The sequence below is a fragment of the Macrosteles quadrilineatus genome, unplaced genomic scaffold, assembly GCF_028750875.1.
Source record: "Macrosteles quadrilineatus isolate MER2022 unplaced genomic scaffold, UCM_ALF_1.0 Scaffold_1__1_contigs__length_201487025, whole genome shotgun sequence".
Classification (NCBI taxonomy): Eukaryota; Metazoa; Arthropoda; class Insecta; order Hemiptera; family Cicadellidae; genus Macrosteles; species Macrosteles quadrilineatus.
The window spans coordinates 129868669-129895472 of NW_026542594.1; the positions used below are offsets into that span (position 1 = coordinate 129868669).

The window sequence follows — 26804 nt, forward strand, 5'->3', positions numbered from 1 at the left end:
AACTGGGACCGCATACATATAGATTATGCCGGCCCTTATGAAAAATCACAATTTTCTTGTTTGTATTGACGCAAGATCCAAATGGGCTGAAATCAAAGTGTTGAAGGAAGCACCCACATCTTCAAACACAATCAATCTGTTAAACAAGATATTTGCTACACATGGGTATCCGAAAGAATGCGTTTCTGATAATGCTACAATATTTACAAGTGAAGAATTCAGAGCTTACTGCAAGATCAACGGCATATTCCAAAAGATCATCGCCCCTGGGCATCCAGCGACAAATGGCCTTGCAGAACGCAACGTACAAACCCTGAAGAACAAATTAAAGTCAGTTTCTGAAGAACCCGGAACCCTGACAGACAAAGTGAGAAGAATCTTATTCCGTTATAGAGCTACTCCATTAGCTAGCAACCAAACCCCTGCTGAACTCTACCTCAATAGAAATGAAATGAAATGAAATGAAATGAAATGAAATGAAATCAACTTTATTCATACTTTGCAAACATGTGCACGAATGGCGTCATTACATTGGATCAAAATCATAATGCTTAATCCTAAAAAAGTACAAAAGATATAATCACTATTGAAAAAGTTCTTATTCTAATATATTATGTAAGAGGAAAAATTCGTTCTTTGAATACAGGGGATTGGTTAAAAAGTACATTTTTAGATTATTTTTAAATTTTGTAGTCCTTGTGTAGTCCTTTAGTTTTGTTGGAAGAGCATTGTAACATTTTATACCCATATACATTGGTTTTTTTTCAAAAAATCTTAATCTATGTGAAGGTGTTGCATAGTTGCATAGTTGCATAGTGTTGCATAGAAAACTAAAGATTCGACTTGATGCCATATTTCCTTATCAACACCCTAAATCAAATATCCAGCCTGTTTTAAAACCTGTCAGATCGATTCAAGAGGGGGAGAGAGTGCAAGTTCAAATGTACAGTAACAACAGACAAGTTTGGCAGTTTGGAGTAATAAAGAAGAAGCTAGGAAAAAGACATTACATAGTAACACTCGATAGTGGAAGAAATATCAAGAGACACATTAACCAGCTTAGACCAACTCTAGTAATGAAAGAAAAGATGGTAACATTTGGACCTAAGTCAAGTCAAGTCAATCATTTATTTTCACATAACGTTTTACAGATCCAGCATAGCTGGGAAACAGGTGAAATGGTCATGGACAATTAAAATACATAAAACTATAATAACTATACAATATGCTAAGAAATCAAATATATACATCATTTAAAAAATCATCAACTTTGTAATACCCTTTATGAAGCAGCAATTTGGTAACTTCTTTTTTGTATTTTTCAAAAGATTCTAATGATTTAATATTATCAGGCAGTTTATTATACAGTTTTTTCCCTAGGTATTGTGGAAGGGTTTCTAGTGAGGTAAGTCTATGAATGGGCAGTTGTAAATCATTTCGATGTCGTGTTAAATAATTATGGTTATGGTTTTCATTCATAAAATATTCAAGATTTTTTTAAATAAATATTAATGTTTGCAGGATATAAACAGACTTATTGCTAACGAATAAGTCATGCAATTGGAGAAAAATTGTAAAATTTAAGCTTAGAAAATAAAATATTATGTACAACACAGTCAAAGGCTTTTGACAAGTCACAAAACATTCCAGCAACATTCTGAGACTTATCAATGCTGCTGCCGACCTCCCACAAGAAGTCAGACAGAGCCTGAGTTGTATTACGTCCTGATCTAAAGCCATATTGTTCTTTTACAAAAATGTTATTACTTTCAAGGAAAAAAGAAATTTGCTCAGTAATAATTTTTTCAAAAACTTTAGAAAAGGCTGGTAAGATGGAAATTGGGCGATAGTTATCTGAGTTTGTTTTACTGCCATTTTTATGAAGCGGTTTCACATCAGCATATTTTAACTGATAAGGAAAAATTCCACTTTCAAAAGACTGGTTTATTATCTGACTTAAAGGTCCAGAAACAATGTTGGCAGTTTGCTTTATCAGTTTAACGGGAATTTCGTCCCAACCAGCTGACAGTTTGTTTTTAAGAGTAAAAATTACTTTTGCAACATTCTCTCTGGAAACAGGCTGAAAGTTGAAATGAGGTATGTAATGATTATTGAGATTAGTATCGCTAAGAAATTTGTGGGCATCTAATTCATTGAAGAGAGCAGAGTTAAATTTCGCAATGTTGGCAAATTTATTATTAAAGTGTTCAGCTATTTCTGTGCCATTACCAATTATGCAATTATTGTCTTCAATATTACTGAAACTAGATTTATTTTTAAGGACACCTAGCTCTGAGTTAACAACTGCCCATACAGCTTTACTTTTATCTACAGAGTTCTTAATGTAATTACTGTGAGATAGTTTCTTGGCTGAGTTACAAACAGATTTGAACACCTTTTTATACCTCTTAACATATTGAATAAAATGCTGGTCATTCGAATGTTTAGCTAGCCTGCATAATTCTCTTTTTCTAGCACTTGACACCATAATACCTTGGGTGATCCACTTTTTTGATTTTACATTATTTTTACAATTTGCTTTAATGCTTTTTAAAGGGAAGCAATGTTGAAAATCTAAGCAATCATTAAGCTAATCTAAGCTAATCTATCTAAGCAATCATTCGATGTACCAAGACTTCCAAACCAAACTCCATCTTATCCTGATCAAAGACCCGACCATATTGAACCAGAACCAGACCAACCTACAGAAGTTAACATTCCAGTTCGCTCTCCACGACCAAAAAGACAACGACGACAGCCACCTTGGTTACGAGACTTTATCGTTCAAAAATAGTTTATGTTCTTCTCAATAAGTGAGGGAGAGTGTCATAATCTTATTCTATTACTCTATTCTAAAGTCAGCTGTTGGTAAATATTAAATAGTAAACACTTCTTATTGTTACTTTTGAAAACATTACACTACAAACATCTATGTTGTTAAAATAAAGTGATATAATTTACAATGTGCGTGTATTTCAATAGTACGGTCACAACATCCCCGTTACCGCGATAACACGAGCAAAAATGATCCAATTTTGATTAAATTTGGTAAATAAATAACCCTAGTAGCACAAATATATATTAAATACATATGAATAAATATATTTAAAATCTATTTTATATATCTCAAGTGTGTATTAATGTCAATTTTATATAATATTTAAAATATATTAAATATATAAAAAATATGTTTTTGAATCTATTAAATATTAAAAAAATATGTTCCAATAATATATTTTAGTGAATAATATTTAAATAAAAATGTATTTAATATCTCTTCCAAACATCCCATGGGGCCTAAACATAAAAACACAAAATAATAAAGATTTAGTATGAAAAACACAATTATCAGTTGAGTAAATTGATTAAATAGTTCGTAAAAACAAATTTTGAAAAAATTACTGGATACAATTTTTTTAGCCCGGGTAGGTCTCGAACCTGGGTCCTTCGACTTATGAGCCTCCTACCTTACCTCTGAGCTACTTGTGACTGGTGTTAGCATTAGTTTTCAAATGGTGAAAGAGTGGCCCTCAGTTGCAATGGTTGCAATACTTGAAATATTTTTGATACTACAGTATAATATGATTCTGTTAATCTGTTTTGGCATCAAGTAGTTGAGTTGAATAGTGCTGTAGTGAATAGTGAGTAGTATCCACGAATACAAATAAACTAAAAAACTAGAAAAATTAATTTAAATACTATAACAAATTATTATGTAATTTATGGCATATGTAAATCAAATAATTATTTTTAGAACGTCATATACAACCGTAATTCGTTTCTTAAAAGGTCGCCAGTCACTAGCACCCTTTTCTAATCCCTTTAATAATCCCCCCCCCCCTTTAAATCATTAAAGTCCCTTTTTAGCCCTTTTTTAATCATTCGAGATTTCTATGATCACATTCATTGTCACATATTGCAATTAAAAAAATAAAACCCATCAACACTTTTTTTCGTTTGACCCAAATGTAGCTGTCGAACATGTATACTGCCTCTTAACTATATGCTATTTTTTTCTTTACGTGTATGATAGAGTGACACCATTCAGAGTACGTATTATTATTAACTTAATTTTAACGCTTTCACAATAGCAATTATCATACAAAAAATTCATGTATAAATTGATAGACACTATAAAAAAACAAAAAGATGCAAATTATTTATTTGCTAATTATAAAAGATTATAGGCTATATATTCCACAAATATAATATTATTTTATTAATAAAAATATCTGACGTGTTTCAAAATATATTTATAAATAATTTAAATATATAATATAGTTTCAAAAATATTTTATAAATATATATTTAAAATATTCTCAACACATAATTTTTTTAAATATTTAATAGGAAAAATATACATATAAAATATGTATATTATAGATTCTATACTTGTTTTATCAATATATATTATGAATCTATTTTATATATTCAAAACTTATATTTAATTTATATTTTGCATTGCTTTTTGGTAATATTTTAAATATATATTTGAATATATCAAACTATTATTAAAGATATATTATATATATATTTTATTCGAGGTTCTATCAAATACAACTTTAAATATATAAAATATTTATAAAATACATATTTGTGCTACTAGGGAAAATACATATAAACCTACGTTTATTCGAACGAGTTCGCGAACCAGCATAATCGGACTATGTGAACGGGGTTTTATGGGGTAAAAATAGATTTTTCCCATTTTTGACCCTAAAAACACAAAATTTTATCATTTCTATGCAAACCATTTCGTAGAGCTTAAAAAATAAATACTTTTGTATATTGAAGCGTTGTTGTATGCCCAATGGTTACGGAGATAATTAAAATATTGTAAATTTAAAATTCCCATGTTATTCTTATGGAGAATAAATAAACTCTAATAGTTTGCTTGTTTATGGATATATTTTAACCAAATTTGGAAATTTTGTTTATTTAATACTAAGCTATCGTCATTGCAATAAAAAACACATCTTAACACTTCCCTGTAGCAGCAAACCTAAGTACTCACTAAAATTAATGTTAATTAAATAGGAAATAAATCTGACAATTTTTAAGGAAAATATTTTAGTAGAAATCCAGCCAGGTAAATGAAAAATTGCTTAGTCTGCAGGCTTGCTGCGAAGGGGGTAATACCTTTTCAGACAGTACCTTCAAAACTAGCAATTTTACAGTATCATACATAAATTAAATTTGTTGCTTTTAGATCCACATTCTGAGGAGTGATTAACCTAACTTAAACAGATTACAATTTTAAAAAGTAGCCCATTTAAAATCGACTAGTGCGCCTGTTGCTCGAAGTCGAGCAATTGTCAAGTACCGGTATTATACAGGAGTTATAAAAAAAAATAACAGTCATCTTCTATGAGTGCTCAAAATCAAGCAATCGTCAAGTACCGTTATTATACAGGAGTTATTTAAAACTGCACTAATAACAGTCATAATTTTCGATTTCGATAAGTTTAAAAGATTGAGTCTTATGTAACTAATTGAAATACTTACTCTATTAATAACGGGTTGAAATAATGAACACTTATTGTATAAATATTTTATAATTTTTTAGAAGCAGGCCTTATTTTTTAGTGTTTTATACAAATGTTTCCCGACTTAAAACTGTTACCAGTAAACATTTCTTGCATGTATTCATTTGATCTGACATTAGGTACCGTAGGTTTTCTTTACCACTGTGACAACATGATTTGTATTCTTCATAATGTTTTTATTTGTAAAATAAGTTGCATAGCAGAACTGGTAAAAATTATTCTTCGCTCTAAGTGACTGTGTATCTGGATTTACTGTTAGACCAGGCCTCTCTCCTACTCTTCTAATACGTACCGGTATAAGATTTCCTCTTAACCTCCTCCTGTTTTTCAATATTTCTTCTTTATAAACTCGAGAAATTTTCTGTTCTTCAAACAAATCTGATTAACTGTTTGGATTAGTCTATAACCTCCTGAATATTACAAACACATTAATATTTACTCCCAAGAAGCTGGTGAGTTTCTTTTTATATACAGCTTTTTTTGTTTTTAAATTTGTTCAATGTAATTCTTATGGTGAAAACCCGACCTTTTGAAAGGGTCTCACACCCTTAAGGGTAGAAACTTTTAAATTCTAAAACCTTAATGCAAAACTACGAATTGGGCCGAATCTTTTGACACCTTAAACGTTGAAATTGGTCCACAAATACGAGAGGAGTAGTGTTCACAAAAAACAACCCTCACCTATTAATATAAGAGATTATTATAAACTGTATTGTTTTATTCATTTGTGGACTAAAGATTAATGACCTATGTTTGTATTGTTTCCCTATAAAAAGAAAGAAGGCTTTGGTATTGATGTAAAAAAATAAAATGAAACCCAAAAAATGTCAATAAAAATGCTGTTAATGAATTATACACAAGGTGACCCGTAAGTAAGTACAAAAATTCAGGAATATGTTTTATGTGTCAAAATAAAACCAAATGAACTGAAATTTGGTGTAGTTTTTGAATATCAATAAACTATTTGCAAAACAATAATTCAAACATTTTTGGATTTAAAAATGGTGGCTATTTTATACTTTTGTACTTACTTGGGACACCCTATATGCTTTGATACAAAAATAAATAAACCAACTGCGATTTTGCCTACTCTGCAGTTTTTGGTAAGGCATGCTTTTAATATCCTAGGTTTCAGTTGACGATTGTAGGTCTATACTGCATTTGTGATCATTGTTAGGCTATGTTGGGCTTCAATACTACAGACACAGAAGTTCTCTACCTTTGTGATGCCACCCTCATTAGTGAAGACACCCTCATTGCCCCTGGCCACTGTGTCAAGCAGCCTCAATAGTGAGTTTCTTATATTTATTAATATTTACTCACATTTAGTTTTACAGTGATTACTCAAGTAAAGGTTAGTAGTTGAACCTTAAGCTAACATGTCAACGTAATCTCTACGAGTACAAAATAGAACTCAACCTATATAATGAAACAAGTGAATTTCATTAATTTTGTGATGTGTACAGGGAATCATGCCTACACCACTCATGTGAATCTGAGACTGTTTTAAACTTTTTCATCTCTTCAGCTGGCTCTTTGTAGCTAGCTAGGCCTATAGACGGTCAATATTTATTTATTGAGCAATGTACTACGCAATCTTATTGAAGAGCAACCATACTCAGTTCAATAATATTGTGCAACCTACGGTTGAGTAAAGTCGTCAATATCGAGAAGATGCACTGGCAGACTGAAAATAGACTGCGCAATACCACCCATACACGATTCAATATTGAAGATTGTGCAATATTTTTCAAATCTTTTTGTATTCACTCAATACAATCTGATTTTCGCCTTCAATATAACCCATACACATTCAATAATATTGCACAATAATATTGACCGTACATGGGCCCCTTAATTCACATCTAACCTTCATCCTGGCGCTCACATATCTTGTATCTGCTCCAAGACCTACTCCGTGCTCGGTTTCATCTTCAGAGCCACCAGAGGGCCCTTTTCTCTTACCACCATCAAGTAATAACTTATAGTACCTGGGGACCGAGCTTTGCTCGGGGATAATCATTAGTTTACTCCGAAAGCAGTCTTAGTATTGCAGATACAGTAGAACCTCTTTAATCCAAAATAATTGGGACCGGGGGTAGTTCGGACTATTGAATAGTTCGGATTACAGAACATATTGTTGTTTTTACATAACAATTGCTAGGGAAAAGTGAAAAATGCTTTATAAAAGAAAAATACAGTGTTTATTTAATACAGTAGTAGACATAGGGAATAAACAGTACGGTACATTACAATAGAAACAATTGCGGTGCGTATACCAATAAATACAGTATCCAATGAATAACTACTGTTCTGTGTATAGAGTACAGCAATGAGGCGTTTGGATTAGTGGACGTTCGAATTACAGGGGTTCGGATTAAAGAGGTTCTACTGTACGTGAATCCATTCCCCACACTCTGCACTGCTAGCCTTTACTAATTCACCATTTCCTGTGTTGTGGACATGTTTCCATCCCTTCTCATAGCATTTCAGTATTGCATATACATTATTCTAACTGCTACAAACTGTTTCCAGTTCCCACACTGCTCGCCTTTTCTACTTCCTTCACCCCTTCCTAAGTCGCGGACCTGTTTCCCTCCCATCCCATAGCATTTTAGGATTGCAGATAATTTAATATAATTGTCATAAACAGTTCCCACACTCCGGACTGCTCACCTTGACTACTTCCTTCACGACTTCCTACGTCTCGGACCTGTTTTCCTCTCTTCCCATCGCTTTTTAGGATTGTAGATACCTTTATGTAATCGTCATAAACAGTCCCCACACTCCGGACTGCTCACCTTTACTACTTCACAGTTCCCACACTCCGGACCTGTTTCCCTCCCTTCACATAGCATTTTAGGATTGCAGATAATTTAATATAATTGTCATAAACAGTTCCCACACTCCGGACTGCTCACCTTGACTACTTCCTTCACGACTTCCTACGTCTCGGACCTGTTTTCCTCTCTTCCCATCGCTTTTTAGGATTGCATATATCTTAATCTAATCGTCATAAACAGTTCCCACACTCCGGACTGCTCGCCTTTACTACTTCCTTCATTACTTCCTATGTCGCGGACCTGTTTCCTTCCCTTCCCATAGCATTTAAGGATTGCAGATACCGTAATCTAATCGTCATAAACAGATCCCACACTCCACACTGCTACCCTTGACTACAATGGATCGAGTAATCTTCAGTACAATCTTTGCTCAATAGTAATAAAACTGATGTTTTTCCTTTTGTATTGTATTTTTAATTTGCTAGTATACTGTGGACAGACAACTTACAATTTTTTTGTTTACTTTTTTCTTGTTATTTAATTCAGCCAAAATGGTTACTTAGCGAAACGGCACACGGAAGATTTCTCAGGTGCCGTTTGACGTCACTAACTGCTGATGTCACTTTGAGGGAACACCAATACCGCAACGATACGGTACGAGCCATCGGCCTCGGTGGTGTAGTGGATAGCGTGTCGGGCTGATAATCCTATTGTACCGGGTTCGAATCCCGCTTGTAGCATTTGACTTTTTGACAACAATTTTTTCATATCAGCAAGTTTGGTTAGTTTGGTTAGGTTATGACAGTTTAATTTTATAATTAAAAAATTATAAAATTCAATTTTAGGCATTTATAATTTCATTTTATGAACAAAACTATTTTTTAGATTAGTAAACCTTTATTCGATTTTTCCATTATCGGCACGTTTGGTTAGTTTGGTTAGGTTATGACAGTTTAATTTAATAATAGAAAAATTATAAAATTGTCTGTTTCTTCAGACGCAGCAGTTAGTGACGTCAGCAGTTAGTGACGTCAAACGGTACCTGAGAAATCTTCCGTGTGCCCCACCGGGTTACTTAGCAACCCATCAGACTAATGTTAAAAAATTATGTGAGTTTCAGTTTCATTTTTCTACGTAATTAGATTTTTGTTGGCAGTTCTAACCCAGACAGCACACTTTCTCCTCAGGACATCCCACGGATATTGCGACAGGATATGCAAGATATCCCATAGTAGTCCTATGGTCAACTTGGGATATCCCAGGATATCCGCAGGAATGCGTAATGTCCCCGCCCGGGGATGTCCTACGGATAAGCTCACAGCATATCCGTGGGACATCCGAGGTCATCCCAGGGTAGTCCTCAGGACATATGGGACTACTATGGGATGACGCTGGGATAAAAGTGTGGTCTGGGCCTGAACATAAAAAACACAAAATAATATAGATTTAGTATGAAAAGTTTAATTATCAGTTGATTAAATTGATTAAATAGTTAATAAACACAAATTTTGAAGAAAAAAACTAGAAAAAAGTTTTTGGCCCAGACGGGTCTCGAACCTAGTACCTTCGCCTTATGAGCCTCATACCTTACCTCCTGAGCTATCCGCGCTTGATGATTATGAGTGTTTTCAAGTGGACAAAGAGTAGCCGACAGTTGCAATGGTCGCAAAGTACTTAAAATATTTTTGATACTACAGTTATAATATGATTCTGTTAATCTGTTTAGGCCTCAAGTAGTTGAATTGTTTTTCTGGTAGTTGGAGAGGATACTGGTATTTGAATATAGATTATTTAATTACCATCAGATTAGCACTGTTATAATTGATTGTTATATGATTAAAATTAGTTTTAGATTATTTTATTAATTTAAAGTTAGAATTAAATACACGTTTCACACAACTATGATAGAACTCTAGTTTTCCTTAACTCAGTGGTAGTAACATGTCAGTAAAGTAAAGTCAGCCCTTGCTAGCCACAATATTAACAAGACATATTTTCAATTTGGGAAACCTTAAACTTTTAAAACAAATTATAAAACCTCAACATCTTAATGCGTGGGAATCTTATTTAATAGAAAAAACAGACCAAAATTATTTGTTAAATAATGAAGATGGCCCAATTATAAACTCAGAATTACTGAAAATAATTACATCAAGAACAACACTGTAATACTGTATATCCAAAATTCAAAAGATTAATTTTTCTAATATTATTTTTTATTTTTCCGATATCCTTTAAATCATCTGTTTTAACTTTGTTTAAAATTAATTTATTAAGTAAATATTTACTTTTTGTACTAGTGTAAAAACAGCCTGAAGATGGAAACCTAGTTTCTGAAAGCGCTAGTGAATAAAACAAATTATTATATATAGGCCTCGTTGAACATTTAAATTTATATATACATTTCATTAGTGGTAGTAGTTTTTTCTTCAGTTTGTTACCGCGGGACATTACGGGACATTACAGGATATCCAGTGGATTTTGTACATGTCCCGGGATGTCATGGGACATTCTGGGATATCCTATGGCATTCGTACATATCCCGGGACTTTACAGGATATCCTGAGGTTAACTTACAAATTCCGGGACATTACGGTATATTGTAGGATATGCTGTGGATTTCGTACTCGTCCTGGGATTTTGCGGGATATCATGAGGCTATCGTACATATCCCGAGACATTCTCCGGACATATGGGACTACTATGGGATGTCCCTGGGATAAAGTGTGCTGTCTGGGAACTGCAGTAAACTCGTTTTTAGGCCAGGAATAAACTATTTACAACATTTGAAGAAAATCGTCGGAGCCGTTTTCGAGATCTTTGTGCAAGCAAGCAAGCATACATACACATACAAGCAAACATTGCTCGTATTAGAGTATAGGATTTATTTCATTTTTACTTTTCATTTCATCTCATTTCAAACAATCTGTATTCTTTTTTAGTACATATTTACAGTACATTGAACAGTGTCAAAAAGTGATTCTTTATTATAACTTAAAACTGTCTTCTAACTTATTTCTACCATTTTTTTAGCATAAAAAGAAGGTTATTTATACTATTACTATTACAATAGAAATTCTCAACAAAACAAATAACAATCATAAATAAAATAAGAAGGCAGTAATAGCTATTTACCTTACAAGTGTAGTAAGAGCGTTTTTACATCACGCAGGTGAATGTTGTGCAACGAGCGGAAGCGAGTTGCATAATTTACCTAAGTGATGTAAACACGCTCTTGCGTAACGTGTAACGTACAAGATTTTACCTGACCCGACAATATACAGGAGGTTACGAACAATATTTTTCACTATCCATTTCACTCATCTTCTAACAGTAACGTTCATTTACAAACAAAAGCTAAGTTAGGAAAATTCTTCAAAACATAACAATAAAATTCAAGCGCACAGCTGATTTCTAGCGTTGAACGTCGTTGGCTCCATAGAGGTATATTTTTTAAGTTAAGCACTCAATGTTATTTAAATGGGTTTCATTACCTCACCGAGTGAGTTTTTTTCAACTTTACATCACTTGAGAAGCAAGGAAGTTGTATACATCACACTTGGGATAGGGAAGTTTAACATGGCGGGTTAGGTAAAATAATCTAAACATTCAAAAGCCCTTCAAGTCCCAGAAGGTTTTGAATTAAACTCTGGGTCAAGAAATTCTTGTATATTATATAATGCTTTAGTTGTTATAAAATCTTTAAGTTTCCTTTTTAATATTCTTGGATTCGGCCCTTTTCTTAAGGTTTATGGTAATTTGGAAAAAAATAATGCTCCAGCATAAGTAGGTTTCTTTTTAAATAGTTCCAAATTATGTATGGGTATTGCAATATTGTTCCTTTTTCTAGTATTTTGCTCATGAGTGGTTTATTACCTATTGTATTATTTATTACCTAATGGTTTTAGAGTATGTTCCCTTTCCTTGAAGTGGATGATAGTTTGATATATATATATATACATCCCATAGACTGTCATTATTTTAAGTGAAATAAAATATGGTATTCTTTTACATGTGTTTTTCGTAGAAGTTTCAATATACGCCTCACCGCTTTTTTTTATATTTAAGAATTGTATACATATTATTTAAGCTTGTACAACCATATAAGGAGATGCCATAAGATATTATTGAATGTATATATGAAAAATAAACTAGTTTTAAGGTTTAAGTTTCACAGAAATACTGCAATCTGCTAAGGGCAAAGACACCTGAAGATATTTAAGCAATTAATTCTTGTACATGGGAGTTCCAGTTTAGATTTTGATCCATTGTTAGACCTAAAAAATTAGTTTTGTTTGTTTTACTAATTACTTGATTTGTTCCGATATTTAGATCAGATGGATATTTTGCAGCCTGTGGGGTTTTAAAATTGATGAAAATTGTTTTTTCTTTATTTATTGCTAAATTATTCTGAGTGAAGTAACTAGTCAAAGTAGTCATATTATTCTTAACTGATAGTTCTGTCTCTCATAAGTTTTATCTGGTATTTTTAAAGTGGCATCATCAGCATATAGAACTAATTTACTCGTGCCAGTCGGTGTTGGTATGTCTGCCAAATAACAGTTTAAAAACTAAGTTGAGAGTATTGATCCCTGTGGTATGTCATTTTTAATTTCTAAAAGTTGAGAGTTGTAATAATGTTTGAAGTTGTTAGAAAGGTTTACGATTTGGACAAACTGTTTCCTATTGGTGAAATATGATTTTATCCAATCAAAGCTCTATCTTTAATACCTATTCTATGTAGCTTGTCTAATAAAATTGGGTGGGAAACAGAGTCAAACGCTTTACTCAAATCTATAAAAATTCCAATCGCTTTTTCATGATTATCTTCTGAATCAATAACTGACTCAATCAAATCAGTCGCTGCTGTTAATACAGACTTTCCTGTTCGAAAGCCATGTTGTTCAGGCTTTAAAATATTGTTTGTTTCTAGAAATGACTCTAACTGTTTATATGCTACTTTTTCGAATATTTTAGATATTGATGGACTTTAGTTTCATATTGATTATTTGCAGTGGTAAGCCAACATGGGTGAGGCTAGGTGCTACTTACTCCACCTTGGGAGTGGAGGTGGAAGTGAAGGAGTCTCTGTGTCACCCTCAATACAACCCTGGACATGACATAGCACTTATCAAGCTCAAACAGAGGCTAAACTCTTCATACATACCTGCTTGTCTGGACACAGAAGGTGTCGAGCCTGGTGCTAAGGGGGTGGGAGTCGGGCGACCAATCGGGAGCGCTTATGTTGAATGTAAGTACATTAACCCTTCCCGGACAGGCGAAATCGCGACATAGAACGGGGAAAAATTTTAGGAAATAAACGGTATCAGCATTATGACACATACTTTCTCCCATAAGTTTGTCAACAACCTTTATCATGTGTAAGAGGTGAGAGTACAATATACGGAAATGGGATTTGTACAATTTTGTTCAGAATTTAAAGGACTATAACATACTAAATTTTTATCAAAATTGTTCGGGCCATTTTTTAGAAAATCCATTTTTTCCGTTTTTTATAGGGCTTTTATGGAAAATAACATAATTTTCAATAACTTTTGAACGTAATGTTTACAGAAATGGGATTCGTACCATTTTGTTCAGAATATAAAGGACTATAACATACTAAATTTTTATCAAAATCGTTAGGGCCATTTTTGGGAAAATCCAATTTTTCCATCAAAATCAAAATTTCTAAAAAATGTACAAAAAACTTTCAAAATGGTAAGGACCATAACATACTATGTTAAATCAAAACCAGATTTTTTTCGATAATCCTATTTTTTGTTATTTTATGGGTTTTTTATAGGAAAATAACATAAGTTACAATAACTTTTGAACCGTAATTTTTACAGAAATGGGATTTGTACCATTTTGTTCAGAATTTGAAGGGCTACAACATACTAAATTTTCATCAAAATTGTTCGGGCCATTTTTGAGAAAATTCCATTTTTCCGGTTTTTTTTGGGGGTTTTATGGGAAAATCCCCATTAAAAATCAAAACTTCAAAAAAATGAAAAAAACACCTGGAAATACCATGGATTAGAACCTACATACCAAATTTCATCGAAATCGGACCACAGGTGTAGTCCCTAGCTCTGTACACATCCAGACACACAGACACACACACACACACACACACAGACATCACTTCGAAAACCACTTTTTTGGGTCCAGGGGGGCCCAAAACGAATATCCACTCAAAACTCAAACTCGAAAATTTTGACGAAAACAATACTTTCTCCATATACTATGGTGTAGGGGGAGAAATTAAAAATAAAAATTAATTTTCCTTATTTGTGTTTTGTTATACAAGTATACATAAAATAAACACAGTGGAACACTTCATACTGTCAAAATAATTTTTTACTCGTTTTTAAATATGCGGATATGTCCGTCACCCATCTTTAAGATATGACCATGACAACGTTAGGCAATAAATAAAGAACAATATGTAAACAATAAATACAGACAATGTAGTGTTGAGCATGAAACGTCGAGGGGGGAGCGTAGGAGAGGTTGGGGGTGTGCGGGAGAGGGGTATGCACGGGAGAGAGCGCAGCCATGGAGAGAGCAGGAAAGTGAAACATCTGGTTACTGCTCAAGCACCTGCCAGTCTGTCTGAAGAGAAGGCGGATATATCCGCTTCCCGTCCAGAACATCAAAAACCATAAGCGGATATATCCGTCACCCGTCCGGAAAGGGTTAATATGAGAATAGCATAAGTCTTAGGCAGGTCAAGTCAAGTAGATAAAAATGTACAGCATTTAATAACTGTGCAAATACTGTAATGCTATTTTTATTTGCTGTAACAAATTTTTCATCCCTAATGATACAAATATCATGCCTAGTTTTATATTAGTATTTAAAACTCCTTACGATTAAAAAGTGCTGTAAGCTGGCCAGCAGGTCCTTCTAGAAATTTAATAACAGCCCATACTTCACAGTTTATGAGAACCTCAGTAGGCAGCACTATTTTGAACGCTATCATAAGAAAGTAAACTTACCATAATGACAAAGTGGGCTTGCAGGTATACACACAGTGTGCATACAAGGAGTTTTTCACCTCATAATAATTGATTTGAATCATTTAACAGCTGCTAAGTAAACCTGGTCTTGGTAGGTTTTCACATTAATATTCACTAGAGGTCGTCCAGTGGTCGAAAACTCAACCAAAAATATCAATTGTACAGACTTGTCTATTTTCACCTCACACTGTAAATAATACATGTGATTGGAATTTATTCGATTTGTTCTGATTTTCTGTTTATATTTTGTTGTAATTTCGTCACTAGCAAGGCAACCCATAAGGCCCATGTAAATTTTTTAAAATTTAAAATTAATTTTCTTGTGCTTATTTTTGAGCCTATTTTAATTGGGATTCTGCACACCTACAGGACAATTTCTTTCTAACAGTATGCGTAGATATTCCCTACGATGCACAGAAGCTGAGAAAAAAGGTTTTAAAGAAACATGCTTGCCTATTAATATATAGATTATGTGTTTCCATCGCCTCCTACAAGGCCGCGGCGAGACAAAAGTGGCAACACTGTCCTAGCAAACTGAAAAAGCTGTTACACTAATTTAGAATGGAGCGTATGCACAATGTTGATGTTTACACATTTGAACGTTACATGTTGCAGGTGTAATGTTACCACACTTGAATGCCGAGGACTTAAAGGAGGCTATGGTGTTTCTTTTAAGAGATGCAAAATTGTGTTTCTGAACCAGGATTTTTCTCGATTTCAGACAAAGGTGTTTTAGTATTGTGAAGTGTTGACTGCTCCTTTATATAAAATCAAAGTAAATCAAATAGAAACATTATGTTTTAGTGAGGGAGAAATGTCCAGTGAAGAGTTGGCTGGAAGTAAAACCAGCTTCAACGTGTAATGAAGTGTTCCCAAGCCAGAATATTAGCTCAGAGGCAACCTTGTGTACAAAGGACCCTGCCAATGGACCTGGAGATTGTCTGGTAAGGGCCACCTCCTTTAACAGTAGCTATATACAGTGCAGTAAGGAGTGTCTATAAGCCATTTATTGTATTTCAAAAGGCAATCCTAGCTATATTAGCCATCCTAAATACAGGCCCGAACTGGCCAGGGGCCAGGTCCTAGGGAGCCTCTACCTAGGATAGAAAAAAAGTTTTTCTCTTCAACAAAAAGTTATTTCGGGTTCTGGGTAATTTTGTTTACGTTTTCAAGAGTAACATCCTACAACTGTTATACCTCAAGCCGTGTTTACACGAGACCAGTTGGCGAGCAGGCTACTTTTTCAGGTAACTTTAAATACATTAGGGCAAGTAACCTGCTCGCCAACTAGCCTCTCGTAAACGCGGATAGTGTTCATACATAAGCCTTATACGAGCTATTGTATTGTGAGTTAAGTCACTTTGTTGTGATGTAATATTATCTGCGCTACGACATGTATCCAGCAGACAACTGCAAAGAGATGCTCTAATAGATCAGCTGCTCACTCAGTAAGACCGCACAAGCATATACCACTCTTCCCTTTTCCCGTTCCTATATGCAATACCATTCACTTCACAACATTGTTTTCAAGTTTTTACTAATTGATTTTATGCCATGTGGTTTCCTAAATTTACATTGCCGTTTTGTTATGTTGTTGATTATGAATCTAAATGAAAGAAAGGTGATGTATTTCCTTGTGTTGTTGTGTTAAAAAACACATGGAAAGTAAATAAAAGAAACGTGTTTTTAAAACATATTTACGCTTATACTGTTACTCACAAGATGGTAATATACATAAAAGATGGTAAGTGGTGATCGATTTTGATTGGACACTCCAATCATCAGACCCAATTGGCGAATGACAAGAATTTTGAATGGCGTCCCTACTTATATCCTATTGGCTACCGGAAGCACCGGCTAATACACTTTTTTTAAGTACAGCTGGAGTCAAAATTTACTTGTTCATTAATCAGCTTATTTCTATTTTTACACTTTTCCTTATAAATATACAATTCTTCCCAAGCATTCATTACATATCTTTTTTTACAATTCTTTAATATACATAGACTATCCTCCATTTTTCCTATTGCGTGGCCATTTTGTAACATGTTTTGTGAGACATTTGATCTTTCCGGTTTGTTGTTCCTCCACACAGATATGTGGTTTTTGAATCGGTTAACGATTTTCACAGTCTGCCCAATGTAGAACCTACCACAATCGTTACAATTGATTTTAACAGATTTCAAAGGACCCCTCATTGCTGTAACAATCAGGCTTCAAAGATTATAGCAATTTTTGTGATTTTTCCCTATAAAATATCATAGTTACTCCCACCGCTTACCCATGATAAAGGTTGTTAACAAGCTTATGGGAGAAAGTATGTGTCAGATTGCTGATACCCTTTATTTTGTTTCAGTTTGATGAAAACTGCATTTAATTTAATTAGTATTTTTCAATTTCAGAGTGGTCCTCTATACGTTTTCAAGGAGAGCTGTGTTTTATCTGTTGCTGGATTAGCTTCTTTTGGCAAGATATGTTTGGATGAAACCAGCAACGGACGCACACCTTCAGTATATACGAAGGTGGCTCATTATGTACCATGGATTGAATCTATTGCTTGGCCATCAGAATAATTAATTGTTCTTATCCATTGTAAATCTTGACTTTTTTATGTGTTGAAATGATATGCTAGATCTATGAGAGTTACTTTTAATTAAACCTGTACGTTTTAATATGTAATATTCTTCCTTGTCTTTAAAATGTTTGAAAATTTCACTAAATCTTAAATGCTTCGCTAGTCAAGGTGGGTCTTGAATAATGCATTTTACTCCATAACAGATAATATTAAATCATAATGACACTCTGGTTTGTATAAACACGATGTATGAAAATAAAGAATCTGTGTAAAAAAACCAGTTCCACAAACAGAAATAATTGAAGAATCTATTTTACATATTCATCACTAGGCTACAATCATACCACTATTATACAAGAACGACGAGACCCATTTGTGCACATTGTGCATTTTAATAGGTTTCAAAACTCCTCTTGAGGCAAAACGAACAATGGATGATATCCTATCCTTTTCCTTTCCAATGATTATGTTTATTTCAGACGATTAGGCCTACTGTATTAGAAGAGTAAAACTAATTATTGACGATCAATTAAGACGACAAATACCATAGCCAATATGTTTAAAACTCAACAGCATACTATAAAACATCTGTTTATCAGCCTTGTTGTAACACGTTAGTCAATGGGATCATGGGAATCGTTGAACGAGGCCGAAAGAGCATCATCAAAAACTTCAATAAATCCATAGCTTTTCATTACAACTTTTAGTTGAATATAAGTGTAGGCTATAATATTCTGTCATAAAAGCCTCTACACTATTGAACATTCCTATTCATCGTATTACTCAACAGAAAAATGCAATTTTCTCAAAAACGGCTTAACGATTTTGATTGAAATTTAGTTCACAGGCCGGTCACTGGTGCTCGGCCAGGTCCCGCTGAAATTAATCAGTCATTGTGGCGCGATCTTGAGGAGTAGACGGGAGTTATTGCGAGTGCGTTACTAGCATAACCTAACCTCTGTTGTGTGTGTTTTGCGCACCGTTCCCGCAAACCGGCACCGGTCAGCCATGACCTGTAAATTCCTACTTATAGATTTAATAACGGCACATTTATTGACGTACTTCTGTTGTGTTTGCTGACTGTTACATGACACAAATATATTATTTTAGTTTTTTTTTCTGTAGCACTTGTCCGGGAAAACCAGGATTATGCATAGAGAATTGTTTCAAACCAGTTCCACGACGCACTTTTAGTGTAAAATACAATAGATGGGAGGGAGGAAGGGGCTGTAAATAATTGTAAATAATAAATATAGGGCGATTTAACATTTTTAATGTGATTTTTTTTAATGTCTACTATAGACGTCATTGCGCGGGCCAGCCCGGTCACCAGTGACCAGCGATTTCCGACCTGGATCCTCACTTCTGGGAACAATAGGAAAGATTTTATATAAAAAATATCTCAGGCCCTGGGGAAGCACCCACTGATATTTTCACCGCACTCAATGTGTTAAAACATTCCTGTCACCAAGACTTTTATTGTACAGTATAAATATAATTGGTTGAGAAAATTCAATATTTCTGCTATTTCATAGAAAAATCACATAAATTATGATAACTTTTGAACCGTAATTTATACAATAAATGATTTTTAATAGGATTTGCGAATGGGCCCCCTCATAGCATAAACAATACTATAATACGAGTAATGTGTGCCCCCACAGTGATTTCAATAACGGCTCCAGATATTTTTCTAATATTTCCTTTAAATTATTAGAAAAATATATTAGTTTTAAGCTAAATTAAATATTTATGATAGGCTCTGTTCTAGAAAAATTCTTTTTTTGTAAAAAACCTAACATGAGACTTTAATATTTTTAAGATTAGCCTTGTGTGTTGCCAAGTAGCCATGATGGTTTTACAGAAATGTAAATAAAAGATTGTAACATATGATAACAAACCATGTAGTGTACTAGCAAATTACAAAATACTAGTGGATTGCAGGGACATAAGTCCCTCGTGTCTTGCAGCCGTCCCATGCCATGCACAGTCACTTGATTAATTATAAAATATATATGAATATATTTTATTCCCGTCGCAGCAAACCTGCATACTAAGCGAATTTCCATTTACCCGGCTTGATTTCTACTAAAATATTCCCAATAAATTTTCAGATTAATTTCCTATTTAAATAACATTAATTTTAGTGAGTAGTTAGGTTTGCTGCTACGGGGAAGATGTTGAGGTGTGTTTTTTTTAATTGAAATATTGATAGCTTAGTATGAAATAAGCCAAATTTGATTAAAATATATCCACAAACAAGCAAACTAGAACAGTTTATTTATTCTCCATAAGAATAACATAGGAATTTGAAATTTACAATTTTTTTAATTTTCTCCGTAGTCAAAGAACATTTAAAAAAACTTCATTATATTAAATTATTTGTTATTTTAAGCTCTTCAAAATGGTCTAGAGAGAAATTTAGAAATTTAAAGTTTTTAGGGTCAAAAATGAGAAAAACCCATTTTTACCCCATAAACCCCTGATCCCATGGTCCGATTATGCTGGTTCGCGAACTCGTTCGAATAAATGTAGGTTTACACGTTTGTACCAAATTTCATCAAAATCGGATCAATTTTGCTCGAGTTATCGCGCTAACGGACACATATATAAATATATATATATATATATAAATATATATATATATGAATTTGAACGGATGGTGTTTTTGGCCTCTGGGGACCTCAAAACGAAAAAGTAAATCGGTCCCGGGTCTAGGTCTTACCATGAGACCAACGGTAATAGCTTATTCCCTATATGGGAAATTCGCTAAAAGGACAAACGAAAGATAATTCATTTTACCGAGTCATCTATGAAATATAAGTGAACAAAGAAAATAAATAACAAATAGTTTGTTTTGAAACAGCTGTTTAGTTAAAATAACATTCATTTCTGAAAATAACTTGTCACCTGTAGAAGGAATTTAAAATACCCCCGCCGCAGCAAACCTGCAGACTAAGCAAATTTCAACTTGTCTGATTGCATTATTACTACAATATTTCCATAAATAAGACATATTTATTCCCAATTTAAATAAAGTTAGATTTAACGAGTGCTTAGGTTTGCTGCTACGGGGAAGGTAAAAAGTGTTTTTTGACCATACATATTGACGTATGGCAAGACCTGCCTGTCATTATATTCACATTTTATAGTATAGGATGAAATAAATAAATTTGCCAAATTTTATCAACCTTTGTAACGGTCTATTTGAAGGCACTGAATTCCCTGCAGTGGTCTACAGAGATGTCTGACGCACAATTACGTCGCTTAGTCTGTGGATATGATGATTGGTGACGTCATATGATAGTTGGAAGAACTGGTCTTTACTTTTCTGCATCACTGTATGTATGTATGCAGTATGAATGCTGCATTATCCTTTGTAGATTTTATATTTGTTCAGTTATAAACTGTTCTTGAATAATCTGTTTTTATTTTTCTTACTTTCACCTCAAAACACAAAAAAATGAACCGGTTCATTCGCATATTGGGTCTGATGATGATTGGAGTGTCCAATCGAAATCGATCACCACTTACCATCTTTTTTGTATATTTACCGTCTTGTGAGTAACAGTATAAGCGTTAATATGTGTTTTAAGTGTTATTAAGACGTTTCTTTTATTTACTTTCCGTAAATTTAATAACTTGTACAATGCTGATCAAGAAGTTATTTAATAACTTTTGAACCGTAATTTAGTTTGGTTTTTTTGGACCATTTTTGGGAAAATTAGATTTTTCCTTTATTTTATGGGGTTTTTATGGGAAAATAACATAATTTACAATAACTTTTGAACCGTAATTTTTACAGAAATGGGATTTGTACCATTTTGTTCAGAATGTAAAGGGGTACAACATACTAAATTTTTATCAAAATCGTTCGGGCCATCCCTTATAAAAAAGTAGTTTCTGACCATATATGGCCATATCAAAATTCCATATATGTTTTTATAAAGCCATATATGGTTTTTGATGACCATATATGGAAGCATATATGGCCAGATGTGGTTGTATCCATATATGGTCATATATGTAGCCTATATATGGAATTATTGGCCATATATGGCCATACATGTTTTCTATATATGAAATTATTGCCCATATATGGCCATAAATATATTCCATATATGGAATTATTGTTAATATATGGCCATGACTCCCAGGTATGGAATTAAATTACTCATATATGGAATAATAATTTTCCATTTATGCTCATGTATAAATGAGTTTTTGACAATAACTGGAATTATTATAAGGAATTGTTGCCACATTTGGGTTATGTAACTGGACTCCTAAACACTTCTTATCTATACTTATATAATTTATAAATAAAAAACTTTTTTAAAACAAAACGTTTTTAAACGCACTAAAAAGTAGAAAATAATTTATAAATATGTGGAGAGTATAAATACTTGTAAGATTTAAAACGAAAAACGTGGGGTGCATGCAATAGATAATTTACAATTACCTTCACCTATTGAACTAATGTGTTATTATCAATTGCATGCACCCCACGTTTTTATTTTTAAATCTTACAAGTATTTATACTCTCCACATATTTATAAATTATTTTCTACTTTTTAGTGCCTTTAATAGTTATTTGTGCAACTAGTGAGAAAAGTGAGCAATTGACTCACTCGAGAGAAATCCTTACTCACGAGCCGTAGGCGAGTGAGGAATGGTTTCTCGAGTGAGGCAATTGTACTTTGAACTCGAGTTGCACATTATACTTTTCCTACAGTTACCATAAAACAAATACCCCCGCCGCAGCAAACCTGCAGACTAAGTGAATATCCATTTGCCTGATTGGATTTACACTAAAATGTCTCCTTAAAAACATCACATTTATCCCTATTTAAATAGAATCAGTTTAACACATACTTAGGTTTGCTGCAACAGGGAGGGTAAAAGTGTTTTTTTATGTAAAATGTTAATTGTTAGTAAGAAATAAAAAACATGTTCCAAATTTGGGCAAAATATGATAATAAACAAGCAAACTACAACAGTTTACTTATTCTCCATAAGAATAACATGGGAATTTTAAATTTGCAATTTTTTGGAATTTTCTCCGTAACCATTAGGCGCATTATAATGCTTCAATATACTAAATTATTTGTTTTTTAAGCTCTACAAAATAGTTTAGAAAGAAATTGCTAAATTTGATGTTTTTTGGGTCAAAAATGGGAAAAACCCATTTTACCCCATAAAACCCCCCATAAACCCCCGTTCCCATGGTCCGATCATGCTGGTTCGCGAACTCGTTCGAATAAACGTAGGTTTACACGTTTGTACCAAATTTAATCAAAATCGGATCATTTTTGCTCGAGTTATCGCGCTAACGGACACATATATATATAAATATATATATATGAGAATTTGAACGGATGGTGTTTTTGGCCTCTAGGAACCTCAAAACGAAAAAAAAAAATCGGTCCCGGGGCCAGGTCTTACCATGAGTACTACGGTAATAGCTTATTCCCTATATGGGAAATTCGCTAAAACATTTGTGAAGAAACATGAACAAACATAACCTATTTTTACACAAAAGTGAACTTTTAATATAACATTTAATGTGAAGTGACAAAACAACAGTACAACAGCTGACCAGCTGATTTACAGCCAGTGCTGCCAACGTATTTCGCGCGCATACAACGTTGCCTGCATGTTACGCGCTCACTATTTCGTGCCTTCACGTTGCAAATCTGGAGTGAGACAAAGTAATTAGAGTGAGACAATGTTAACATTGTCATTCATGTTAACATTCTCTCTGGTGAGCGAATTGGCCACTTTGCTTTCTCAAATCAGTGAGAGAACATGTACATTGTTAGGTAACTGTAGGAAAAAACATTTTGTTTTTTTTTAAATAGTTTTTTATTTATAAATTATTTTTTACTTTTTAGTTTTTAATGTGTGTGGATGTTAAATCTATTTCAAGCATCTATATCAGATTAAGATAGAGGCATGTAGGAAATATAAGGTTTATTTGAGTATCTTTTCATATAATTATGTATTAGATTGAATGTATGGCCCACCTACTAACTATAAATATATCAATATACTTAATCTATTGTTTACTTCATAGAATACTAATTGTCTCTAAATAACAATTGACGTTATTAACAAACACCTTTATATATGCAATCAGGTTGTTTATCTTTATTTTGAAATGTTTGTTTGTATAAAGAATCTCTTGGGAGCATAACTTGTACCTCTTAACCTCTGCTCTTCGAACTGTCAAATTTAAGTATATTTACAGCTGACTTAAATTAATTGATATATTTACATTCTTTCAAAATGTAAACATGGAAAATTTGGAAGCCCATGGGGCGTAGCCCAAGGGAAATATGAAAATTAAATGATGTAATATTGCATTGTCATCCATTTGTGAGGTATGTTTTAAATTTCAAGTCTCTAACTCATCGGGAACTTCGTTTAAAATTGATATCAAAATTTGTAGGAAAGCGAGCTAATAAAAACAAGCCCATGGGGCGTAGCCCAAGGGAAATATGAACATTAAATGATATAATATTGCATTGTCATCCATTTGTGAGCTATGTTTCAAGTTTCAAGTCTCTAGCTCATCGGGAAGTTTCAAAATTTGCAAGAAAGCGAATTAATAAAAACAAGCCCATGGGGCGTAGCCCAAGGGAAATATAAAAAATAAATGATAAAATATTGCATTGTCTTCCATTTGTGAGCTATGTTTCAAGTTTCAAGTCTCTAGCTCATCGAGAAGTTGGTATAAAATCGATTGCAAAATTTGTACCGGACAAGAAAGTGAGCTAATAAAAACGTTTTAAAAAGACAAAGCCCTCACTGACTGACTCACTCACTCACCCATCACTATTTCTCCCACTTCCCATTTACCTAGGAGGCTGAAATTCGGTACACCGATTCTTTGGGCATTAAATAGGAAAACTAAGTAGTTTTTATTCTGATCGGGCTTTCGTGCTCCGCCCCAGTGGCTCTGGAGTTTCCCATGTTAATTTTATGATTGTTCATATTTAAAAGGAATTTCTTAACAGCTGTTTCAATGTAAACAAGTTGATGGTTCTGTTCTATGATGTTCAATATCATTAAAGTTACAAGGATTACCAACAGGGTGCAACACTAATATTTTTTTAAATTTATGACTACAGCCAACTTGCAACCAAAAGGTGAGTGAGCGTAGCGAACGAACTTCAACCTGGAAGCGATTTAGCGTAGCTAACGAGCTAACCTGAAGGTAAGTGAGCGGAGCGAACAAGCTCCAACCTAAAGGTGAGTGAGCGTAGCGAACGAACTTCAACCAAGACGTGATTGAGCCATGCGAACGAGCTCACTTGTGAAGTTAAACGGGGCAAAGCCCGCGGGTACAGCTAGTAATATTATAAATCTTAAAATTTGTGAGTTTGTGTATTTTCTTGTTGCTCTCGCAAGCACAAACTATAATAAAAATTTTAAACTCAAAAATTTCAAAACAAAATTTTCAAGCGTCCGACTGGGGATTGAACCCGGGACTCCAGCGTGAGAATCCGCCCCTTTAGCCACTACACCACGATCGCTTCATACGAGATGTCTTACGGAAACCCATTACGAATAAGAGAAGCTGTATTTATTTGGTCTCGTAAACAAGATTTTTCTTTGACATTTTATGTCATTTGAAGAATGTTATTATTAATATAGCCTAACTACGTGACATTGATATTTGCGGCTGTTTGATAGGGGTGAGGTTCATAACTCCAAGTTTTCATAACTCCAAGTACTTTTAAATACAACATTTCATAACTCCAAGTGAAATTATGTCCAAGTAAATTAAAACCAAAATATCATAAGACCAAGTTTCATAACTCCAAGCGTTCATAACTCCAAGGTTCATAAGTCCAAGTTAAAATAAAACCAAGTAAATTAAAATACAAAATTTCAAAACTCCAAACGTACAGATTTGCAAGGACCACAAGTCCAAGTTTCATAACTCCAAGGGTTCATAACACCAAGTTTCATAACTCCAAGTGACAATGGGTACAGTCCGTGCAGGAAACGATAACGTATGCACACACACGCACCCATTACACACACACATGCTGGAAGAGAGATTCCGATGTTGGCGAGACTATTCGAAGTGGTGCGTTCCCTGTCGCTTTGCACGTTCGTATAAATTGTAATACAAATTGTGACAGGATGAAATTTACATATTTAAATTCTGCGTAAACTGATGTTTAATACTATATAAATACAATTTAGTTCGTGCAGATGATTAATGTTTAATAATGGAAAATATAAAAAGGTTGTTTAATGTAAACATGAAAAAGTAAGTGAGCGAGGATTTTTTTCATTTTTTGGTCATAAGTTTTTGTCATAATACTCAAAAGGTTAACATGGGAAACTCTAGAGCCACTGGAGCGGAGTCCGAAAGGATTTTTGATATAAGAATATGTCTATATGTTAATCGGAAATGTGAGCTATTATCATACCAAATTTCAATCCAATCTGACCAGAAAGTAGTTAATGCTTGATTGAACTTTACACAATCAAACACACAGACTTTTCAAATTTATAATATTAGTATAATTTATATTACATTTCAATTACGTTATTTTAAGAATAGATTTTTTAATCGTAAAAAAATAGATTTTATGTAGGAATAGCACAAAACTGTAGCGTCTTGCACAAGCCCAAAACAAATTAAACATATCCAAGAAATACCCAGTTTTTAGGTATTTACCCGGGCCTGGGGTAAATACCCGGGTAAAAACCCAATTTATATTTACCTACCCACTGGGTATTTACCCGGCCCACATCACTATATCCAAGCATCCCCCAGGTACTTATTTTAATTAATAACTTCAACAGTTTTAACTTAGGTAATAAAACCGGTTGAAAATAACAGTCCTCATGGTAT

At 33.5% G+C, this 26804-nt stretch overlaps 1 protein-coding gene across 1 annotated transcript in view; it reads left to right on the forward strand.

Annotated features, from left to right (window-relative positions):
• Positions 1-18026, forward strand: part of LOC128984898 (serine protease snake-like) — a 53245-nt gene extending 35219 nt beyond the window's left edge. Inside the window, exons 3-6 of the mRNA XM_054404270.1 lie at positions 6724-6836; positions 13345-13580; positions 16159-16298; positions 17757-18026. Coding sequence (XP_054260245.1) covers positions 6724-6836; positions 13345-13580; positions 16159-16298; positions 17757-17927 — 660 coding nt within the window. The 3' untranslated portion in view covers positions 17928-18026. The remainder of the gene's footprint in view (positions 1-6723; positions 6837-13344; positions 13581-16158; positions 16299-17756) is intronic.
• The last annotated feature ends 8778 nt before the right edge of the window (positions 18027-26804 follow it).